The sequence below is a fragment of the Osmerus eperlanus genome, unplaced genomic scaffold, assembly GCF_963692335.1.
Source record: "Osmerus eperlanus unplaced genomic scaffold, fOsmEpe2.1 SCAFFOLD_89, whole genome shotgun sequence".
Classification (NCBI taxonomy): domain Eukaryota; kingdom Metazoa; phylum Chordata; class Actinopteri; order Osmeriformes; family Osmeridae; genus Osmerus; species Osmerus eperlanus.
This window is the reverse complement of record NW_026911809.1, coordinates 60,837-82,933: the sequence shown is the minus strand read 5'-3', so window position 1 is coordinate 82,933 and position 22,097 is coordinate 60,837. Positions and strand designations below refer to the sequence as shown.

The 22,097-nt window shown below is 47.2% G+C and overlaps 1 protein-coding gene across 1 annotated transcript in view; it reads left to right on the top strand.

The window, feature by feature from the left end:
• Window positions 1-12,750: 12,750 nt before the first annotated feature.
• LOC134016622 (glutamate receptor ionotropic, kainate 2) overlaps window positions 12,751-22,097 on the top strand; it is a gene marked incomplete at its 5' end in the record, with an annotated part of 47,189 nt that continues 37,842 nt past the window's right edge. Inside the window, 3 exons of the mRNA XM_062455966.1 lie at window positions 12,751-12,894; window positions 14,337-14,444; window positions 15,909-16,022. Of these exons, the coding sequence (XP_062311950.1) occupies window positions 12,751-12,894; window positions 14,337-14,444; window positions 15,909-16,022 (366 nt within the window). The remainder of the gene's footprint in view (window positions 12,895-14,336; window positions 14,445-15,908; window positions 16,023-22,097) is intronic.

Genomic DNA, 22,097 nt, shown 5'->3' with positions numbered 1-22,097 from the left:
TAGAGCGCGTGTAAAGGGGGGAGGGAGAGAGGGGTAGAGAGGGAGAGGTAGGCCTTTGTGGGAACAATGGACGAGCAAGGGCAACTGATTTAGCAAGGGTTAAGCTAACTCATTTGTAAAATACAATCAAACATCAACAATTTAATCACAACATGCCAATATGTCACAGGTAAGAAATATTGCAAATCGTAGTTACTTTTGTCGGTTTGAAGAAAGGTAGAGTCAATGGTTTCGTTATCGTCCAACGAAAATAGAACAACGGAATCTTTGGCCAAAGTTCCGGGCGCTCAGTGAATTTGCAGGTTGAGAGGAAAGTTTAGAAATGTAGCTAGCACTTCAGTTTAATCCTACGAACAAGCGGGGGTGATTGTACGTTTGGGGGTTTTATACTCCAAAGGAAAAGGGGGGGTCCCCGTGAAGGTGACCTCTTTCATTGGTCAGTTTCCCCCCACCTGGGCGTCGTCCTGAGATCTGCCTAGGTGTGAAGTAGCTGTACCTTTTGAGTTCCGTTATTTCAACTGTCCATGGAATGCTCAAACTTCAGAATATAACAATACAACATTCGTAAATGGTTTTGTTAGTATGGTACAATCATTTTGATATCCAGATTGGCTGACTTAACTATACTTGAAGGGAAGTTATAATCAAACCTCAATTAAACAACGTTCTAAGTAAATGGGAAAAACACACATTATAACACATCAACTACTGTCATTGAAATAGTGTCCATGAGCCATGTAGTCCTTGAGAATATGTTTGTAAATCCTTTAAGAAAGTTATTCCTTGTAAATCCTTTGTTCTGATACTGTGGGCCGTGTGGCCTCTGTATCTGACCCCATGCTGGGTCAGAAGCTTTGAAGCTTCTCCTCTGGGAGAAGGACAAAGGGGGAAGACCCTTTCCTTGTCGGGGTAGGAGAAGGTGTGATGGTACCGTGCTTTGTCTGTGGACTGTGCTACATATCCCCCTGCTGGCAACGTCCGATGATTCGACGTCGTCGGGCTGTTGGCACGTAAGAAGAGCAGAGAACAGACAAACACGACAGTACGATAGCATTTCTACTGGACACATTGGCATGAGTGGACTCTAAACAATGTAGGAATCAATGGGGCTAACTTGGGTCCTATTACTAAATTTCTCTGGGCTAAGGTTCTATGCCTAAAAATGAAAGGAAATAAAAGGAAAAAGGAAAGGGAAAGAAAGGAGAAAGATTAAAATAAAATGATAGGAGTGGGAGTGGGCTTTGACTTCCTGGAGTCATAAACCTAATTTGTCAGGGGCCAGGGTAGTTTGGTTATGAGGCGTTGTAGCCTATTATTTTGACAGTACCTCAAGGTCATTCATGTTGGGTTTTCTGGTAACAGATTAAAAAATTTGATAGATTGGTGGAGCCATATTTGTCTCATGACAGTATTTTCCTATTATTTTTGGTTTAAAGGAACATTCATTCTTGAACTTTGAGGCATTTTGGCTAAGGCACCTGTTGTGCACTTGTTTCGTCAGCAGTTTGACAGGGTCAGGTTGCTGGTATAAGGCCAGGCCAGGCCTCTGTGCATGGCCTGTTGTCCCCGCGAGTAGTGATGGTTTCTTCCGGGGGTTTTGCCAGCTTGTTGCAGCTGGGGTGCTTCTTCTGGGATGCTTGGTGGCCATAGTAGGTCTTCCTACTTTCTGCACTCTCATCCAGTTGGCATCATATGACTTCTTTTGGACCTGTGATGCTTCTCGTCGCAGGTGGGTTTCTGATGGCACCCGACGGTCATGGCGTTGTGTTGATTTTGTTTGAGTCTTGTGTCTTGATGGGTGAGTGGCGTAGCTCTGGGGCGGTCTGGAGCGGCCATCTAGCTCATGGATTCGGTCCTCTTCTGAGAGATGTGGATCAGACGTGGAATCTCCCCCCCCTTCCACTGTGAAGACTGTGTTTTGGACTTCAGGGTGAGGCAGTGGATAGGGCTTCTCGACGTTGGTCCACATCTGGTTTCGTTTGAAGTCAATGAGGGGTTCCAGTCTGTTGAGTAGATCGTGTCCAATCAGCAGCTTTTCGGTCTCAAGCGGTGAGACATGGATGGGGTGGATTAGGGACATTTCCCCAAACGTTAGCTTCAAGTACAGCGTCTCTGTGACTGGAGCTTTGTTTTGGGTGAAGCTTGTGATGTTGAATTCACTATCTTCACTTTTAATCCATCTTCTGTTTGACCTGGCTATTCCTTTTAGCTGAGCGGCCAAGGTGGGTGCAATCAGGCAGATTTCTGCACCCGTGTCCAGCAATCCTTCGCAGGGCACTTCATCTTCAAGTGTGATGGGGACATAGCTTCGGTTAGCTCTTCCTTTTCTGGAAAGCTCACCCAGAAATGTGTGTAACTGTGGGGCTTGTTTGTGTGTTGTTGTTTCTGGAGGTCGTCTTCTTGTGGGTTTGTGGTGTTTTCGGGTCCTGTTCCCTTTCTTCCATCCAATGGGGAGCATTTGAGGTGTGTTTTCCGTGTTGGGGCCTTCTAGTCATGCTGGGTCTGACGGATGTCGTCCAGGGCTGTTGTGTTCGTTTTTGTACGGTGTGGGTCTTGTTGAGTGGTTTCTTGCGTGATAGGAGTGTTGTTTGTATTCATAGTTGTTGTCGGGTTGTCTGTTGTAATTGTTTTGATATTGTTCGGGTCTTGTTGAGTGGTCTCGTGCATTATAGGAGGGTTGCTTGCAGGCGGGTCTGGGTTCGTAGGGTCTCTGGAGTTCTCTTCCTTCTAGTTGTAGGTGTGAGTCTGATTCCACCACATGGACATTTGAGTCTTGGGATCGATTGTTGTTCGCCCATGATTTATATGCCATGTCCCTCAGCTGCAGAGCCGTCATGGTTTCCTGGTTCGCGAAGGTCGTCATGAAGGGTTTTATGGATTGGGAGAGGTTGTTGATGAACACTGACTTGAACATGGGAGTTTCTTCTCCTCCGGGTTGGTTTTCTGTTGCGAAATAGGCTTTCCGGAGCCTCTCATAGAATGTCTTTGGGTTTTCGTTGGCCTTTTGTTTTGTGTGCAGGGCGATAGTGCAGCAGGAGCCTTTACTTTCTGAGTGCCAAGCCTTGAGGGTCCGGCAAGCCATGTCATAGCTGTGGCGTTCTCCAGCAGGTTGCCTGTCAAGCAGGGCTCTGATTGAGCTGGAAGAGGTGTTCTTCAACAGGTACAGCTTGTCCGCGTCTGTAGCTGTAGGCAGGCGTTCGAGATTAGAGTTCAGTTGTTCTAGATACATCTCAATGCTCTGAGTGGGATTGTCTGGATCGAACTTCTCTATGTTCCTGCTAATTTTCAATAGCAGATCTAGTGACACTGCTGGTGGCAGGTCATGCATTTCCCATGCATTTTGTGGATAGGCTGAACGTGAGGGTTCATCATGGTCATCCCATCTGTTTGGGGCTGTGGTCTGACCGCGACGTTCAGGTTGGAATTGTAGCTCCATTTTCTGGTCATACAGTCTTCTGCTCTGCTGTTCCACATCTTCTGTTCTCCTCATCCTTCGTGGATTCGTGTCAGCTTGGTACAGAGATTGGCTGGGAGGGGATGAATCCCTATATGGTCTTCTTGTTTCGTATTCTGAGTGGAGCGGTGCTTCAGGTGATTGCAGCTGTCTTGGGTTTTGGTTTCTTGAATGCCGATCTACTTCTCTGTCGTCTCTTCCCCACCTTCGGTTGGTGTCGGGGTCTTCTGTGGACTGGATTGTGGCGTTCGCCTTGTTCAGCTTACGAATGGTAGATAGCAGTTCATTTCTTGTTTCCTGTAACTCCTCCTTCATTGTCTCCCTGTCAGCTGTGATGTGTGAGAGATCTTGGTCCAGGTGTTGGAATTTTGTGTAGAGAGTGTGCCATTCTTCTTTTTGGTGGTCGTAGTCTGCTACTTTTTCATTAGCTTCATCCAACATCTTAATAGTGTTTTCCATGAGGGCGGTTGAGTCCTTTTTGCTTTTCTGAACCCCCTGCATTTCTTCTTTTAGGTCTCCCAGTTCCGTAGCGAGTTCCTTGTTCTCCTGTTGAAGTGTTTCCCGGATATCTCGTTCAGTTTCTTTCGCCTTGAGGGCATCCCTGAGGGTTGTTTTCTGTTCCATTAGCTGTTGTCTAGCTCTATCCAGTTCTCCAGTCAGGTCACTGGTTTCTTGTTCCATTAGCTCCCGTCGGTCCTGTTCCTTTTCCTTTTCTTTGAGGGCATCTTTGAGGGTTATTTCCTTTTCCATTAGTTGTGTCTTAGCTCTTTCCAGTTCTCTTTGTGCCATTTGCTCCCGTCGGTCCTGTTCCTTTTCTTTTTCTTTGAGGGCATCTTTGAGGGTTATTTCCTGTTGTATTAGCTGTGTTTCCTGTTCCGTTAGCTGTGCTTTAGCTCTATCTAGTTCAACAGCCAGGTCGCTGGTTTCCTGTTCCAATCGTTTCCTGTGCTCTTGTTCTCTTTGTGCCGCCTTGAGAGCATCCTCTCGATCCTGGAGAGCCTGTGTCCATTGTGTGTTGACTTTTGTTATTGATAACCTGAGTAGTGCAGCATAGTTGAGACCGAGGCTGGATAGGCATTTGACAATTTGGGATTTGCTCAATATTTGGCCTACATTTTCTATGACCACTTCTTGAGTTTTCCTGGTGATCATATCGGAATTTAGATCGGTCAGCGTTTCCACATATCTTGGGTTTTCTTTTTCGGATAGGTGGACAATCAGTTTCTCAGCTTCCGTGAGGTGAGACATGTTTGGTTCGGCTACTGGAAGTTATTAACACAATGCTATTGTGATAATTGTTGATAGGCACTTTAGTTTTGTAGTGGTTCTCTTTTTGGCAGCAATATATATACTTTTCTTTTCCTTTTTTTTTTTTTGTTTACCAACTTAATATTAAAATTAAAATCAGAAGTTAATATTCAAAGATTAACAATCAAAAACTGAGATTAATATTCAGAAATTAAAATCAATATTAAAGTCACCATCCAGGATCAAAGATTCAGAAAATAAATAAAATTGTTTACCAAATTAATATTAAGGTTAAAATCAGAAGTTAATATTCAAAGATTAACAATCAAAAACTGAGATTAATATCCAGAAATTAAAATTAATATTAAAGTCACCACCCAGGATCAAAGATTAAAACATATTGTTTATCAAATCAATACTAAAATTAAAATCAGAAGTTAATATTCAAAGATTAACAATCAAAAACTGAGATTAATATTCAGAAATTAAAATTAATATTAAAGTCACCTTCCAGGATCAAAGATTCAAACAAATTATTTATTCTTTTAGGCCTATATTAAATCTTAATTTCAGTAATCTTGTTATAGTATCTATAAACGATTAGAGAATTTAGATTGAGTAGCTGTTGATTTGTTTTAGCCTAAACTGGACTGAGAAAGTACAATGTATTTAAATACTATAGCACATTAAGTTAGCCGGTTTAGCTTGTAGAATCAAACAGATAATGAACTAAATTGTTGCTGCATCTATAATGTAGCTTTAAATTGGGCAAGGGTTTTACATTCACCTCGAATTGAATGCGAAACAGTGAAGCTTCTTTTCGAAAAGCTAGTTTATCAATTTCGGAATTGTTTAACAATATTGTGGCAGTACAGGCTGCGTTGTTCGGCTACTTCCAAACAAAAGTCCTTTTGGACTGATCGCAGATAGAGTGGGCAAACTAAAAATAATACACTTTACGTTTAATTATTATTTAGCGATTGTTGTTAAAGTTGTATATTGATGAGGGATAAATAGGATTACAGTTCAGTATGGTCAACAACGCCGATATTCTGACAACTTCCACTTTTAAGTGCGCGGAATGAAAATCAAATTACAGGTCTTTGTTCACGAAAGGTAACTATTTCCGGTTAAGCAACAATAAAGGTCCTTAAATAAGCAGCTTCTCCTGTCTCAATAATTATTTTACTGTTACTTTACTGATTCTAGAGGTTGAGTGTTTACATTAATGTTGAATTATATGCAAAACAAAGTGAAGCTTTTCCGAAAAGCTAAGTTAATCAATTTACCAATTGTTTAACAAGGTAGAAGCATATAGCTTAATGTAGAGAGCTGCGTAGTCTCCTTCAAAATCAAAGTCCTTTTGGACTGATCAATGTCTGTTATCTACCTCTAACTAGACAATGGCAACTTATCAGTTGCTTGGTTGATTTACTCAACCCAAATGGCCAACACTACTATAATACACCTTTCCGAAGCGTGTATGGTACCAAAATAGTAGTGTTGTGACTCTATAAAAAGGTTCTTACGCCTTCATGTAGAAGCGCTGCCTTTGTTTCACAAGATGAAATGAGACGGGTCGCAGTGTCACTGCGCACGCGCGTACCTCCGCTCAAGTCTAGCTTTTCCGAAGCTAGTTAGTTACACACAAATAGCCAATTGTTCACGACAAAGCCAATTCAATGAGTACACAGCACAGTATTCAAACAGTGTTTAAAACCGTAGCTATCTGGGGGAATAGTTAAATACAACGGAGCGTTAATTTAACCAAAAGGGTGGGAGGGTGGGTTTCAGACGGAAAATGTATCTCCGTTATAGATCGCTCATTTCAATCTGTTTCAAAGCCTGTCACGGGGCTCCAATATGTAGCGGGGTTTGCTCGTTTAAGATTAGCAATACTTAATTTATAATAAAGTATGTAGTTCTTGGGGCACCACCTCTTATTGTTAAAGGGATAGAGGAAACCTTATTGAATAATATTTAAATAATAGCCTTCGTAATAATCAGTCTAATCTTGAGTCGTGAATTCTATGAAAGTAGAGCAGATCAGATAACGTGAGTGATACGCGAATATTATACACAATGATTTATTTAGGAGAGTGTAATTATAATGAACAAATACCAGATAAGTTATGGGTTAGTCAGAGTAGTACAGTGGCTGGATGCAAATGAGGGCGAGCAACACAATGGCTGTGTAGAGCGCGTGTAAAGGGGGGAGGGAGAGAGGGGTAGAGAGGGAGAGGTAGGCCTTTGTGGGAACAATGGACGAGCAAGGGCAACTGATTTAGCAAGGGTTAAGCTAACTCATTTGTAAAATACAATCAAACATCAACAATTTAATCACAACATGCCAATATGTCACAGGTAAGAAATATTGCAAATCGTAGTTACTTTTGTCGGTTTGAAGAAAGGTAGAGTCAATGGTTTCGTTATCGTCCAACGAAAATAGAACAACGGAATCTTTGGCCAAAGTTCCGGGCGCTCAGTGAATTTGCAGGTTGAGAGGAAAGTTTAGAAATGTAGCTAGCACTTCAGTTTAATCCTACGAACAAGCGGGGGTGATTGTACGTTTGGGGGTTTTATACTCCAAAGGAAAAGGGGGGGTCCCCGTGAAGGTGACCTCTTTCATTGGTCAGTTTCCCCCCACCTGGGCGTCGTCCTGAGATCTGCCTAGGTGTGAAGTAGCTGTACCTTTTGAGTTCCGTTATTTCAACTGTCCATGGAATGCTCAAACTTCAGAATATAACAATACAACATTCGTAAATGGTTTTGTTAGTATGGTACAATCATTTTGATATCCAGATTGGCTGACTTAACTATACTTGAAGGGAAGTTATAATCAAACCTCAATTAAACAACGTTCTAAGTAAATGGGAAAAACACACATTATAACACATCAACTACTGTCATTGAAATAGTGTCCATGAGCCATGTAGTCCTTGAGAATATGTTTGTAAATCCTTTAAGAAAGTTATTCCTTGTAAATCCTTTGTTCTGATACTGTGGGCCGTGTGGCCTCTGTATCTGACCCCATGCTGGGTCAGAAGCTTTGAAGCTTCTCCTCTGGGAGAAGGACAAAGGGGGAAGACCCTTTCCTTGTCGGGGTAGGAGAAGGTGTGATGGTACCGTGCTTTGTCTGTGGACTGTGCTACACTAGGATTCCCTGCCGTTCTTTACACATGTGAGGTAGACCGTTACAAAATGTAAAACTAGCAAGAGCAGCATACCAGCAGAGCCTGTCACTGCTTGTATTAGACTGGGAGAGATCACCGTGGGCAATCATGGTTTGCGTCATGCGTCGCTGTGTGCCTGGGGCCATGGGTGTGCCTCTCCCTGTGTTTAGTAAGCAGGCCTCGGGATGCTGGGAGGAGAGAGGTCTGTCAGGCCTCGGGATGCTGGGAGGAGAGAGGTCTGTCAGGCCTCGGGATGCCAGGAGGAGAGAGGTCTGTCAGGCCTCGGGATGCCAGGAGGAGAGAGGTCTGTCAGGCCTCGGGATGCCAGGAGGAGAGAGGTCTGTCAGGCCTCGGGATGCCAGGAGGAGAGAGGTCTGTCAGGCCTCCGGATGCCGGGAGGAGAGAGGTCTGTCAGGCCTCCGGATGCTGGGAGGAGAGAGGTCTGTCAGGCCTCCGGATGCTGGGAGGAGAGAGGTCTGTCAGGCCTCCGGATGCTGGGAGGAGAGAGGTCTGTCAGGCCTCCGGATGCTGGGAGGAGAGAGGTCTGTCAGGCCTCCGGATGCTGGGAGGAGAGAGGTCTGTCAGGCCTCCGGATGCTGGGAGGAGAGAGGTCTGTCAGGCCTCCGGATGCTGGGAGGAGAGAGGTCTGTCAGGCCTCGGGATGCTGGGAGGAGAGAGGTCTGTCAGGCCTCCGGATGCTGGGAGGAGAGAGGTCTGTCAGGCCTCCGGATGCTGGGAGGAGAGAGGTCTGTCAGGCCTCCGGATGCTGGGAGGAGAGAGGTCTGTCAGGCCTCCGGATGCCGGGAGGAGAGAGGTCTGTCAGGCCTCCGGATGCTGGGAGGAGAGAGGTCTGTCAGGCCTCCGGATGCTGGGAGGAGAGAGGTCTGTCAGGCCTCGGGATGCTGGGAGGAGAGAGGTCTGTCAGGCCTCCGGATGCCGGGAGGAGAGAGGTCTGTCAGGCCTCCGGATGCTGGGAGGAGAGAGGTCTGTCAGGCGCTCCAGGGAGTGGAGGGGCTTTGCTGTAGTCTGTTGGTGCTTCTCTAAAAGCTGCTATGTACGTACACTCCTTCACATCTGCTTGCATGCATATATCTACACACACATACACACTGCACACACGTCTTATCGGATACATGAATCTACCTACACACATACTGTACACACACACATCTACACACATACATACAGCTACACACACATCTAATAGAATACATGCATTTACCTACACACACATCGGTGTTGCTCCTGGCGGCCCTGCCTCTCCCAGGGTGTTTATATTTCAATCAAAGCTTCCAGGGCCCAATGAGAACCCCCACCACCACCACCAATCGGCCCGTCTTGACTCGCCTCTCAGGAACAGCCGTATACCGTCGCCCAATCTCTCTCTCCGTGAGGCTGCAGGCGTTAGGGCTGCATCTGCACACAGGCCTGCTTGTCCTAACTCGCCTCCTTGCTCATTCCTTGAAAGGAGTTTACAAATAAATCTATTCACACCATATTTATCCCCAGTATTTCTGAGTTATTTCTCAGCAGACACACACACTTTAACATTCCAAGTTCTATTTTCCCCTCAGAATAGTGATGGGTCGTTCGCAAACGATCCGGCTCTAAGAGCCGGCTCTTGAAGGTGAACGTCGGGAGCTGGCTCGCATATCTGAAGAGCCGACTCTATTTTTAATAGATTAATACAGCCTATAAAAACTAAATGATTATGAAATAATGAATTTTAATTGTATTTAAAATAATTGACTAATTCAAAGAACAACAAAAAAAATACTTGTAGGCTTAAAGGCGCACGATCATCCTCACATTCTGTTCCTGTCAATCCTGCATGAGGGAGGGCCGAGCCAACTCACACACAGTCAGAGAGTAGTCAAAACTCGGTGGAGAGCCATGACAAATCAATGCATTTTTAAAGATATGTGGTTACGGTCGAGTATGATTTCATTTCATAATTTAATTCAAATTGTTTTCACACCCATCATAATCAAATTCATAGTTAAAACATGTATTTTTTAAAGAGCCTTTCGGGAGACAAAAGAGCCGGCTCTTTTTGGTGAGCTGAGCCATACGAGCCGGCTCACGAAAAAGAGCCGGAATGCCCATCACTACCTCAGAATAGACCCGGACAGTCTAAATCGGTGAGGAACACCACACGACCAGACGAGAGACAGACAATGGAGTTTAGACTTGTCTTTGTTTCCATGGCGATGTTGACGAGACGGCAGGTCGGAGAGGGTTGTATGCAGATGTCCTGGCGTTTTAACAACTCATAAAAAGTGTTGAGATCAATCGGAGTTTAGGAAATGTAATAAATCGTTCTCTGCATGAAGGGGAAAGGAGTCGAAAACGAGGCGGGGGGGAACAAATAGACAGCACCGGGGGTAATTTTCATTTTGGCTGACACTGGGGAAAAGCTGCTTTTAAAGTGTTTAGCTTTAATTTCATTCAGGGGTGACATAATTGATTTTAATGAGATGTTTATGGTGTGAAGTGGCGGTGTTGCTAAATCATTCGCGAGTCTGCCTGTCGGGTGCTTCTGAGGCCCGCGCTGAGGGAGTCGCGAGAAGCACTCGAGCCGATGCTGCCAAAACTCACACGCCTGCCTCTCCTCCCTCTTTCCACTTTTCCCACGTTTAATCTTCCTTCTTTTTTTTTCTTACTCGCATTTACTTCGCCAAAACACTCATGCGTTCAATCGTTCCGCTGTAGAAACAGAACGTTTTCTTTTTCCTTGGTGTGTTCTGACGCCTTCAGGCAGTAGGAATCAGGTCGTGGTGGTAACGGTTAGCATCGGTGTTGCTATGTGACACCGGTGCAGCTCCACTCTTCTTGTGTTTTGTTTTCATCATCCGGACCGTCTGTCCGCTCTTCCTACACACGAGACCTCACAGGATGTGAAAGATCACGGACCACTCATGCGCGTGAATGTTGTGGGAGGAATCAAGGATTTCCTGTGCTTATGTTTATCACAATTAATAGATCAGCTATTGCCTCCTAATTTGTTCATATTCATTCCTTATCATGTGTTACTGTTGTAACTCTAACTCTTTTTGTAAATATTGTGTCATGTGGATGGTATTATGAACACCTGGTGGATGTATGTAATCTTAGTTTTTCTAATTTCACAAATTTGTTATAGCGAAAAATATATAGGAATAATTAGATATAATTAGATAAACTTCATGAACAAATAAGACAATAGGTAATCTACTGGTTGTGATTAACATAAGCATATAGAAAGTCATTGGTTTCTCCCACAATCTTCCCTGGCTGGCGATTACAGTTATGTAGACAGAGGTTTCTAGTTTTATTTACGTAAGTACACAGTCTTGGGTCAGGTGGACTGAGTTTGAGTCTGCCATCTCGGCAGGGGGTTGGGGAAGGCAGAGATCTCTGCCTTCCCCAACCCCACCCCCTTCCTGCTGTCGCCTCTCACTCCAGTAATCCCATTGGCTGTCGACTCTGCACTCCAGTAATCCCATTGGCTGTCACTCTGCACTCCATCACTGCTGTGGGTGATTGACAGGTTTGGCATGTCTCAGTAATGGTAACTCTCCCCCGCGGGGCGTGTGTGTGTGTGTGTGTGTGTGTCTCCACGGTGTGTGGCTTGACAGACAGACAGAGACTTGGTGGCCAGACTGTGGCTGAGGATAGACTGCTCTCCCTGCCATCCTCCCCCGGGGAGAGACGGGGCGGGCAGGGCACAGCTGGTGCCGTATCAGCCAGCTCTGTCGTGACACCCCTGCCTCCAGAAGGTCCCCCAGCCTCTAGTTAGTTCACACCCTCGCCCTCGCCCTGCAAGGCCTTCTAAAGGAGACATTATTAATATCACACTCTCCTAAATCCCCTTCTCCCACATGTCTGGGGGAAGGCAGATTGATGCTGATTGAAACAGGAAGATAGGAAAGCACACACACACACACAGACAGACTCACACACACATACACACACACACACACACACAGACACAGACACACACACACACACAGACACACAGACACACACACACAGACTCTCACACACACACACACACACACACACACACAGACAGACTCTCACACACACACAGACAGACAGACCGGAATGACTTGTATTCTTCAGCAGCCACACACCACCATTATCATCCAACTGCATCTTTATCTGCAACCTTTCTACACCCAATCAGAGCTCAAGCTGAGGGAAATGACAGGTTTGAGGGTGATTTGTTGAGCAGGACAGCGGTTTCCAACACAACCCCAGGCACTGTTTCCTTACAACAGACGCAGAGAGCTGTTGTGATTGCTTTTCAATCAAGCGAGACAAACACTAATTAGATTTTTTTTTGGGAGGGACTGTGTAATTAGAGGGTTCTGTGCTGGAGCGTGGATGACTGGCATTTCTCTGATATCATCTGTGATATTTCTCTTTCTTAGCTGTCTGTTTCCTGTCTGGCCTCCGTCACAGCTATACCCCGCCCTGCCAGACAGGAAGGTGTTGTGTAGAAAGCCTCCAAGCTCTTTTCCCCCTTGCAGAATAGCGTTTCAGTGCAATTTTTAAATATAGGAAATGTTCATGGTTTCCATGTTGGTTTCTGTACCTATAACAATGAAGTCACAATACATAAAATACATGTAATGCGCATCATCAATTGGGGACGCAGCGAAGATTGTTGAATGCTAATGTTCCTTGCATAGAAAATCTGTCAAGTTCATATACAACCAGGTGTTTACTCAGGTCCATCTCACAAGAGTGGACCTACATAAACACTCCACAAGCTCACTAAACAATCCTGGTGTCCAATCAACACTGTGACATCTCCTGTGTGCCCTTCTCCCTGTGTCTGTCGTGGTGGCTGACCCTTGACCCCTGACCCTGCGTGTGCTTGCCTTGCAGACGGACGCCGCGCTCATGTATGACGCCGTGCACGTGGTTGCCGTGGCAGTGCAGCAGTCTCAGCAGATCACAGTCAGTTCCCTGCAGTGCAACAGACACAAACCCTGGCGCTTCGGAAACCGCTTCATGGCTCTCATCAAGGAGGTGGGTCCCCGCTGCAAGCACACACACACACACTCCACACACACATTCACACACGCACACACACACACATTCACACACACTCACACACACACACACACTCCACACACACTCCACACACACTCCACACACACATTCACACGCACACAATCCACACACACATTCACACACACACTCACACACACACACACACACTCCACACACACATTCACACACGCACACACACACACATTCACACACACTCACACACACACACACACACACTCCACACACACTCCACACACACATTCACACGCACACAATCCACACACACATTCACACACACACTCACACACACACACACACACACACACTCCACACACATTCACACGCACACACACACACACACACACACACACACACACACACTCCACACAAACATACACACACACACACACTCACACGCACACACTCAAACACGTACACATTATGTACACACACATACATACACATATACACATATGTACACCCACATACATACAGACATACATACATACATACACACACACTTACACACGCTTACACGCTTACACAATCACACATGCACATACACGCGTGCACTTACACACACTATCACAGACACTCGCACGTGCACACACTCACACACAGGCAAACACATACATACAGACACAGACTAACACTCTAACACACTTACCATTGTACAGTATGTATGCGTGCATGTATGCGTGCGTGTTGTGTGTGTGGTCTGCTGGTGCAGCAGGTACACCCCTGTTCCTCTGGATGCAGGCTCACAGTAATGAGCCTGGCTCACAGTAATGAGCCTGGCTTAGGCTTCACAAGGCCTCTCTCCTGCTACAGGCATCTGTAATTCCTCCTGTACTTGGCTGATTCCTCCTCAGTGTGCTGGATTCTGGAACATTTCCTGTCAGGGAGAGAGGGCAGCCGGCTCAGTCTCTGTTCTTCTTCTTTTCTCCTCTCTCCTTCCCCTCTCCTCCCTCTCTCCTGCTCTCTGCTCCCCCTCTCCTCCCCCTCTCCTGCTCTCTGCTCCTCCTCTTCTATTCTCTTATCCACTCTTCTCTTCTCTTCTCTTTCTTTCCTCTCTCTCTCTCTCTCTCTCTCTCTCTCTCTCTCTCTCTCTCTCTCTCTCTCTCTCTCTCTCTCTCTCTCTCTCTCTCTCTCTCTCTCTCTCTCTCTCTCTCTCTCTCTCTCCCTCACTCATGACTACAAGCCATGTATAGGCCTAAATTACTTCTTAGTTGATCCTCATCTCACTGTATAACTGCATTACACCAGTTCTCATCCAGAGATAATTCACTGTCTGAATTTGGTTTCTGAATGTTCTAATGGTTCTGGGTTCTGACTGTCTGGGTTCTGATGGTTCTGGGTTCTGACGGTTCTGATGGTTCTGGGTTCTGATGGTTCAGGGGGGTCTCCCTGTGTTCCAGGCTCACTGGGACGGCCTGACTGGCCGGATCACCTTCAACAGGAGCAACGGCCTGAGGACAGACTTTGACCTGGACGTCATCAGCCTGAAGGAGGAGGGACTGGAGAAGGTACACAGAGTGTGTGTGTGTCTGTGTGTGTCTGTGTGTCTGTGTGTGTGTCTGTGTGTGTGTGTCTGTGTGTGTCTGTGTGTGTGTGTCTGTGTGTCTTTGTGTGTGTGTGTGCGTGTGTGTTACTCACAGTAGAATGCATGTTCATTTGGGTATAATCACTCAGAATTTCTTGCCAGCGCCATAGATACTGTAATCATTCTTACACACAGCTGCACACACTCAGACAGGCATGCACCACAAGCGCACACACTCACACACACACACACACATACACACACACACACATACTCCATGGTATGTGCCTCTCAGCAGCTCCTGACCTCCCATCTCTGTGATGCGTGTGTCTGCACCTCCATGAATAATTTACTCTATTAATAAAAAACCCTTCAGAAGCCCTCCAGCCTCATGAAGGCTGAATTAAAGAGTTGATTTGCAATTACAAAGCCCATCTCTGGCCTCCACTCTGGGCTCCACACTGGCCTCCCCTGTAGCCAGGCCTCAGAGGCCCCCAAGACCCCCGGCCCCTCCTGCTGATAGCTTGTCTGGGGGAGAGAGGGGGGAGACAGAGGGAGGCTAGGGAGGAGAAGGTGGAGGTGAGGGGAGGCTAGGGAGGAGAGGGGGGGAGATCAGAAGAGGCCAGGAGAGAGAGGTGGGTGCTAGGGAGAAGAGGGGGAGGTGAGGAAGGCAGGGGTAGATAGGGGGAGGTAGGGGGAGGCAGGGGTAGATAGGGGGGAGGTAGGGAAGGCAGGAGAGATAGGAGGCAGGGAAAGGAAGGGGGAGATGGGGGAGGCAGAGGCTGCAGGGGTAGATAGGGGGGCGGTAGGGGGAGGCAGGGGTAGATAGGGGGGAGGTAGGGGGAAGCAGGGGTAGATAGGGGGGCGGTAGGGGGAGGCAGGGGTAGATAGGGGGGAGGTAGGGGGAGGCAGGGGTAGATAGGGGGGCGGTAGGGGGAGGCAGGGGTAGATAGGGGGGCGGTAGGGGGAGGCAGGGGTAGATAGGGGGGCGGTAGGGGGAGGCAGGGGTAGATAGGGGGGCGGTAGGGGGAGGCAGGGGTAGATAGGGGGGCGGTAGGGGGAGGCAGGACACCTTCCAACACACTACCTCAAGGCCTCCTCCATCCTCCGGTTCCTCTTCCCTCTGTCCCTCCACTCTCCCCCACTTCCCCTTACAAGACTAGTGGCAGATCCTGATCCTAGTCAGTGCTTACATCACTTCCTGCAGGGCTCGAGCACACCCCCGGACAGAGTTTAGAGTTCACTCAACTGTCAGCCGTGTCCCTGGGCTGAGAAATATAGTTCTTATTGTACATACACACACACATACAAACACACACACTCACAAACACAAAGCTCCATGGGCTGAACTGGTGCGTGTGTGTGTGGTGTGTGTGTCACATCCACATCATGAATCAGCCTCTGCCAGTAGGTGTAGAATGTTCCAGATCTGTGGTGTGTTTTCCAGATCGGGACCTGGGACCCTCCCAGCGGCTTGAACATGACAGAGAACCAGAAGGGCAAGACGGCCAACATCACCGACTCCCTGTCCAACAGATCCCTGGTGGTCTCCACCATCCTGGTGAGCTAGCAAGCCCTCGTAGTCTTCCTCTGGACCGGCAGTGAGCGTCTCTTCAGAGCTCAAGTTTCCATGTCCACACTTGTATTTCTTGAATGAGCAAATGCTTTGAATCCAAAGCGACATACAAATCGTGGAAGTGGAAAGTTCAGCAGAAATGTAGGATCAGACCTGGGTAGTTTCACCACTTTTGGTGGGTAGAGGCAAGGCATGGACTGCATTTCCCAGATCATGACATCAGAGCTGTAGTTACACATTCAGTTCGATCCGAGAATTCTTTATCGTCCTTGGAGATAATCTTTTGTGCAGGGTAGAAAAAAACTAAAGAAAGAGAATAGAGAGAGAGGGACACCAAGATTCTTTTCGTTTTTTTTTCTTGCATCTCGGCTTTTCCTGTTAAGTTTTGAAACGTCTGACTGGATCTTTACGGCTTTGTAGAAAGAACCCAAGGCTGTGTTCTGTTTGTACACTTGAGCGCAGCACGGCCCTCCTAAGCACTCAGGTTATCACAGCACTCCAGGAGAGTTTCCAATTGGGTGAGAATGGTTTCGGGCAGGGCTAATTGACTGATTGATTGTCCAATAAGATTTCACGGTTTACTCCTCGCCCTCCCATCTATCGTTCTGTTGGAGAGTGCTTTCTCAGACCAGTGGTGTCAAACTAAAGGATTGATAGGGATGTTGAATTGGGTTCATTGAGGTGTCAAGCGCCCGGAGGTTAAAATACGTTATCTTTTACTGAGTCTTCATTCACTTCATAGACAATATGTTACACGCTGTTGAACTGTCATCTCCTTCATGTGTGCGTGTGCTTGTGTGTGTGCGTGCGGGCGGGCGCGTGCGAGCGCGTGCCTGATTCATCCCCACAAAAACTGAAATTTCTGGAATGAAGAGAATTAAGTCGAATTTGTGATCCTATTATTACGAAGCAGAGCGTAAAAATAACAATATCAACCAAATTGTGGGTTGTCATTATTTGTCCCGGTTCTCTGTTCTCATCTGCGCACGCTGTGCAGTGATTGGATAGCTGTTATTAGTTAAGAGTCTTCAAGGCTGTAATTGCCATATCAGGATTGAGTCATGGGGAGATCTGTGGAGGCAGGGCAAGCGGAGGACAGAGGAGGGAGGCATGACATTAATTGGGTTTGTAACGACTGATTGATGCCTGCTTTTATCCATCTTCCTGCTGCTGTGTGGGTAAAGATATAACTGGAGCAATAAAACTTTTTCAGTTTTTGTTGTTGTTTGTTTTCTTTTCGGGTGGAAGCTGCGCTGTCCGGGGTCTCCTCGCTTAGATGGGTTGTTCCCTTGTGGGTTCTGATCGGTTGGAGTTCTGTAGGCGAGGCGCCCAGGTGGTTCACCGGGTAGAGAGCCTTATCACAGGGTCTCAGGTTCTATTCCAGCCCGACCCATTCCCTGCATGTTTTCCTCGATTTCTCTCTCTATCTCTTGCTCTCTCATGCTCTCTCATGCTCTCTCTCTATCTATCCCCCTCGCTCTCCCTGCTTTTCCAGTCTATCTCTAGCTATCCTTTTCCAATAAAGCAGTAAAACGCCCCAAAATACATCTAATCTAATACATCTGTGTGAGGCGCCAGGCTGGTGTTCTGGGCTGTGGCATGAGAGAGCGAGGAAGATTAGGAGAGCGGGCACTATGGAGTTACAATGACTACCATCTAACTATACAGCAATACTAATAGCAACATTATTAGTTACACTGGAACTTCGTTAGGATTTAAGTGGGACTGTGAGGAGGACAAAGGGAAGTAGAGAAAATGGCTGTTCAAATAACGCTGAACTTGTCTTCCATTTTCAAAGAGGAGACTTGACTCAGAAACAGTCTGAGAACTACAAAGTAGCGGACTCCTACTAATATCTCAGCTCACATCTCAACTGCTGCTGAATGCCTTCGAAATGTCAACTAAAAAAGGTCTCAGGGGAACCAATCACGGCAGTCTATTTACAGCAGTATCCCTCCTATAGGCTGCTTCCTTGTGTGGGAGGGGCTAGTCTCTGCCAATAAACGTTTAGTATTCCAGACGCGAGAAGCAATTAATTAAAACAGAATTCAATATGAGTCTTTTATTTACTCGTGTTCCTCAATCTACCAGTCACCCATCAGGGTGAATTAACTGGTACAAACCTGCTCCATCTCAGTAGTGCATCCATGGATCAAAGAGAGAGAGGAGAACAATAGAGGGAGAGAAGAGAGGGAGAGAAGAGAGAGAGTGGGACAGAGCGAGAGGGAGAGAGCGAGGGGGAGAGAGCGAGAGGTAGAGAGACAGCGAGGGAAGGTGAGAGAGAAGAAAGAGAGATGATGAAAGTTAGACATGACATTAAATGTTAATGCTCCCAGGTCTGTTCTGTTCGCTGTGCTGCTGTTGGTATTCTGAGGGAAACGTCTCCAAGGGGACGAGAGGGAAAAGCAAACAAGCTCCAGCTAAACTCCGACTCGCAGACTCACAAAACCCCGCGTGGTAAAGAAACAGATGTGTAATATGAATTTATTAGACCACATTCGCAAACAGACGCATATGTCTCCATTAGGCTAAATGCTAGTGTAATCAAACATATGCTGCTAGTACGCTCCACCCTGTTTAGAATCCATGATCCAAGGTTTGGTACAGGATGGCTCTCTAAAACTCTATTGGCTGTTTGTATTGTCCTCCAAAGGCCACTCAGGGAACTAAACAAGATCAACTGTCCCCTGATTTGGTCTTTGTTTAATTAATTAATAATGTGTGGTCTCTTTAGCAGACACTTTTATCCAAACTAACATAGAGATGGAGGATTCAAACCTGTGACCTCTAATTCTGCAGTCAGTTCCCCTAACCACTGCGTTGGTAATAATATTAACAATGTTTTATAAAAGACTCACCATCACATTCTAGTTGTCCTCCCATCCTGCTGTCCTTGTTCCAGGGCAGCCAGTAGCAGTGGTCAGCCATATATATCAAGGCTTTCCAGGGCCAAGTGCCTACTGGCCAGGAGAGCGATGTGTTCTGCATATTTTTATATCTGGGTTCTTTGTGAAGAAAACCCATGTGATCACATGCCAACTCCACACAGAAAGGCCTGTGCGATGGGTCATTTGAGAACTGAACAGCGCCGCACGCGGGAATCGAAACAGGAAAGTTTCATTCAGGATTCAGCCAGTGGGAAAACTCATCCTCACAACCTACTCTCTGTCAGAGGCAGGGCCGGTTCTTCCTACAGGCGACATAGGCAGCCGCCTAGGGCGGCATGAAGAGGGGGGGGGCATTTTCCCAAGTGCATCTATTAATTAACCCTCCCGCACAACCAGCAAAGGGCGCCAACCGCCCCACGTCATATGTCCGTGTTGTGGTTGGGGGGGGGGCTCGTGATAAATCTCGCCTATGGCGCCAAATGTGCTAGGACCGGTACTGGTCAGGGGAATCAATCCAACTCAAAGAAATGTTATTAAAAAACGGCACTAAAATCATCATTTTAGTTTTTTTTCAGAGAAGAACAGGGATGATTTTACATTTCAGGGAGAGGGAGATATCTCTGGAGCAGAACGCTAGATGCAGTATGGCTTTAATTAGGTTTGTTATACCGAGATAGCTCGTCTCTGTTCTCCTCATCCTATTTTTTAATTAAAGATGGTGTGGTGCTGTGTCTGCAGGGCCTCTCCACGGGAGACAAGGAGCTGGAGGGAGGGGGGGTGGGGTGGGCGTGGGTGGGTGGGTGGGGGGAGGGTCGGGGGGTCGGGGGGGTGCATGTGAGTCCTCCCACACGCGTGTGAACCTCTGTCAGCCTCTTCCACCACATGCTGACACGTGTCTGGGCCTGGCAGATTATGCGCCGCTTTAACAACACATGTAAGGCCATTCAGCAGCAGGCGCCTCTGTCAGATTAGGTAGTTGTATGCCGCGCGCGCGCGCCTGGGTCTGTGTTTATGAGATTAATTGGGATTAATCGGCCTCTGGAATACCATGCAGCCATAAATCAAACGGTTCGGATTCTGTTTCAAAGAGGATTTTTCTTTTCTTTCTCCAGAAACTGGGGTGAGGGGGGGGGGGATATGACACGTTAGTTTTTCGCAGGGTCTGGATTCGGAGTCGTAAATCTGTGAAATACTCTGCCTCTACTTCCTCTGTGAATTAATGCTACGGCAGAAACACACCATTTCCTCACCTGACTAATTTTTACCACAACATCCACAACAGAGCTTCTGTATACACGAGATGCAAATGAGAGAACAGAAGTATCAGGTTCGCAGTGAAAAGTTGTCTGTGCCAACGTTTAAAATAATCAGTTTTGGACTTTTGAGAGATGGTTTGAGTTCACAAGCTGCTAATGGGATGACAGAAACCCACACTGTGCTAAACGTGCCAGATAACAGTTATTCCAACAGGCAGCTTTGCACCACAGAGACTGCAGTCTATTAAGGGAAAGATTTTCCAAGATATGTCCAAGAGTGTGAAGTGGGGGGCTCTGGAGGGAGGGGGGGGGGGAGGGGGCGTTGTAGTGGGGGTGGCAGGAGATTTGGAGGAGGGGGGGTGCTGGGAATGAGGCAGGGGAGGCCGAGTGTTGAGCTGGGAGGGGGGTGGGGTGGCTGGGGGGTGCAGGCTGAGAGGGGGGCTGGGGGCCCTAGGGGGATGAGGGGGCGATAGTGCGGTTTATCCGTGTCTTTGTGAGAGACTGTAACCAGAAGACAGTATTCCATACGCTGTGAACACGGTCCACAAGTCGCAAACAGGATGTGCTGATTGCTGCTGCAGTTCCCTGTTACCAGGCAGGCTCTAGACGGGGTTTGTTTTGAATGAGAATCTGAATGTCTTCTCTGTGGTTGTAGGTGACACAATAAAACATATGTGTGTGTGTGTGTGAGAGAGAGAGACACACAGAGAGAGAGACGGAGAAAAGACTTTCACCTTCATTCACGGCTGCTCCAAGCTGCATATGGAAACCGTCGCTCTGTTACCATGGCGATACACACGTTGGCAAACATTGCGGCTACGGTCCACAGTCTCTGATTGGTGTTTTTTTTGACAGCGCTGGGGAAAAACAAAAACGATTTGCGTCCATTCATATGTGTGTGCGGGGATCTGTGTCTCCATGGAAACACAGAGAGAAGGTACACTCCAGACATGGCGTGTGTGTGTGTCCATGCATGCGTGTGTGTATTGGTGCCTGTGTGTGTACGGTCGTCAAACAGGTCCTTTATTACACAGAAGAGCATGATCTCATGGCGAAATACCTTCATGCCGGCACAGGATGAAACCAAACACAACACTTTCAACAGACGGAGAATTCAACAAGGCCACTGTTGTTTAATCAGGGTGGCATCATTAAACTCTCCAGCATCCTGGGTGAGCTCATGCTAACACAATAGCCATATTACTGTGAGTTAAGCCTGTTGTTACCGCGTCTAAAACTCTTAACAGCTGAAATGTGTGAAAGCTGGTGGAGATCATTCTAGTCACCAATGTTGTATTTTTTTTCCGTGCCACAGCTCTCACTGGTAAACAACACCTGTCTGACACTCAAGTCTGCCTTGCAGAGTAACAAGAGAATACAAATATAGAGAGAGACATGGAGGAGGGAGAAGAGTGTGACATGGAGGAAGGAGATGGAGGGAGAGAGAGAAGAGGGGTGGAGGAGAGGAGGAGGAGAGGAGAGGGATGGAGGAGAGGGAGAGAAGAGGGATGGAGGAGAGGGGGAGGAGAGGGATGGAGGAGAGGGGGAGGAGAGGGATGGAGGAGAGGGGGAGGAGAGGGATGGAGGAGAGGGGGAGGAGAGGGATAGAGGAGAGGGGGAGGAGAGGGATGGAGGAGAGGGGGAGGAGAGGGGGAGGAGAGGGGAAGGAGAGGAGAGGGATGGAGGAGAGAAGAGAAGGAGAGGGATAGAGTAGAGGGATAGAGGAGAGGCAGGGAGGAGAGGCAGGGAGGAGAGGCAGGGAGGAGAGGCAGGGAGGGTAGGGAGCGAGAGGGGACCTCAGTAATCTCCCCAGCTGGTTGTGCTAACAAAGAGGGTGTTGGCTCCTGCTCTGCTGTGCCAGTCTATCAGCATCTCTTATCTGACTGAGAAAGCATCCGCTAGCCAGGCTGCCAAGC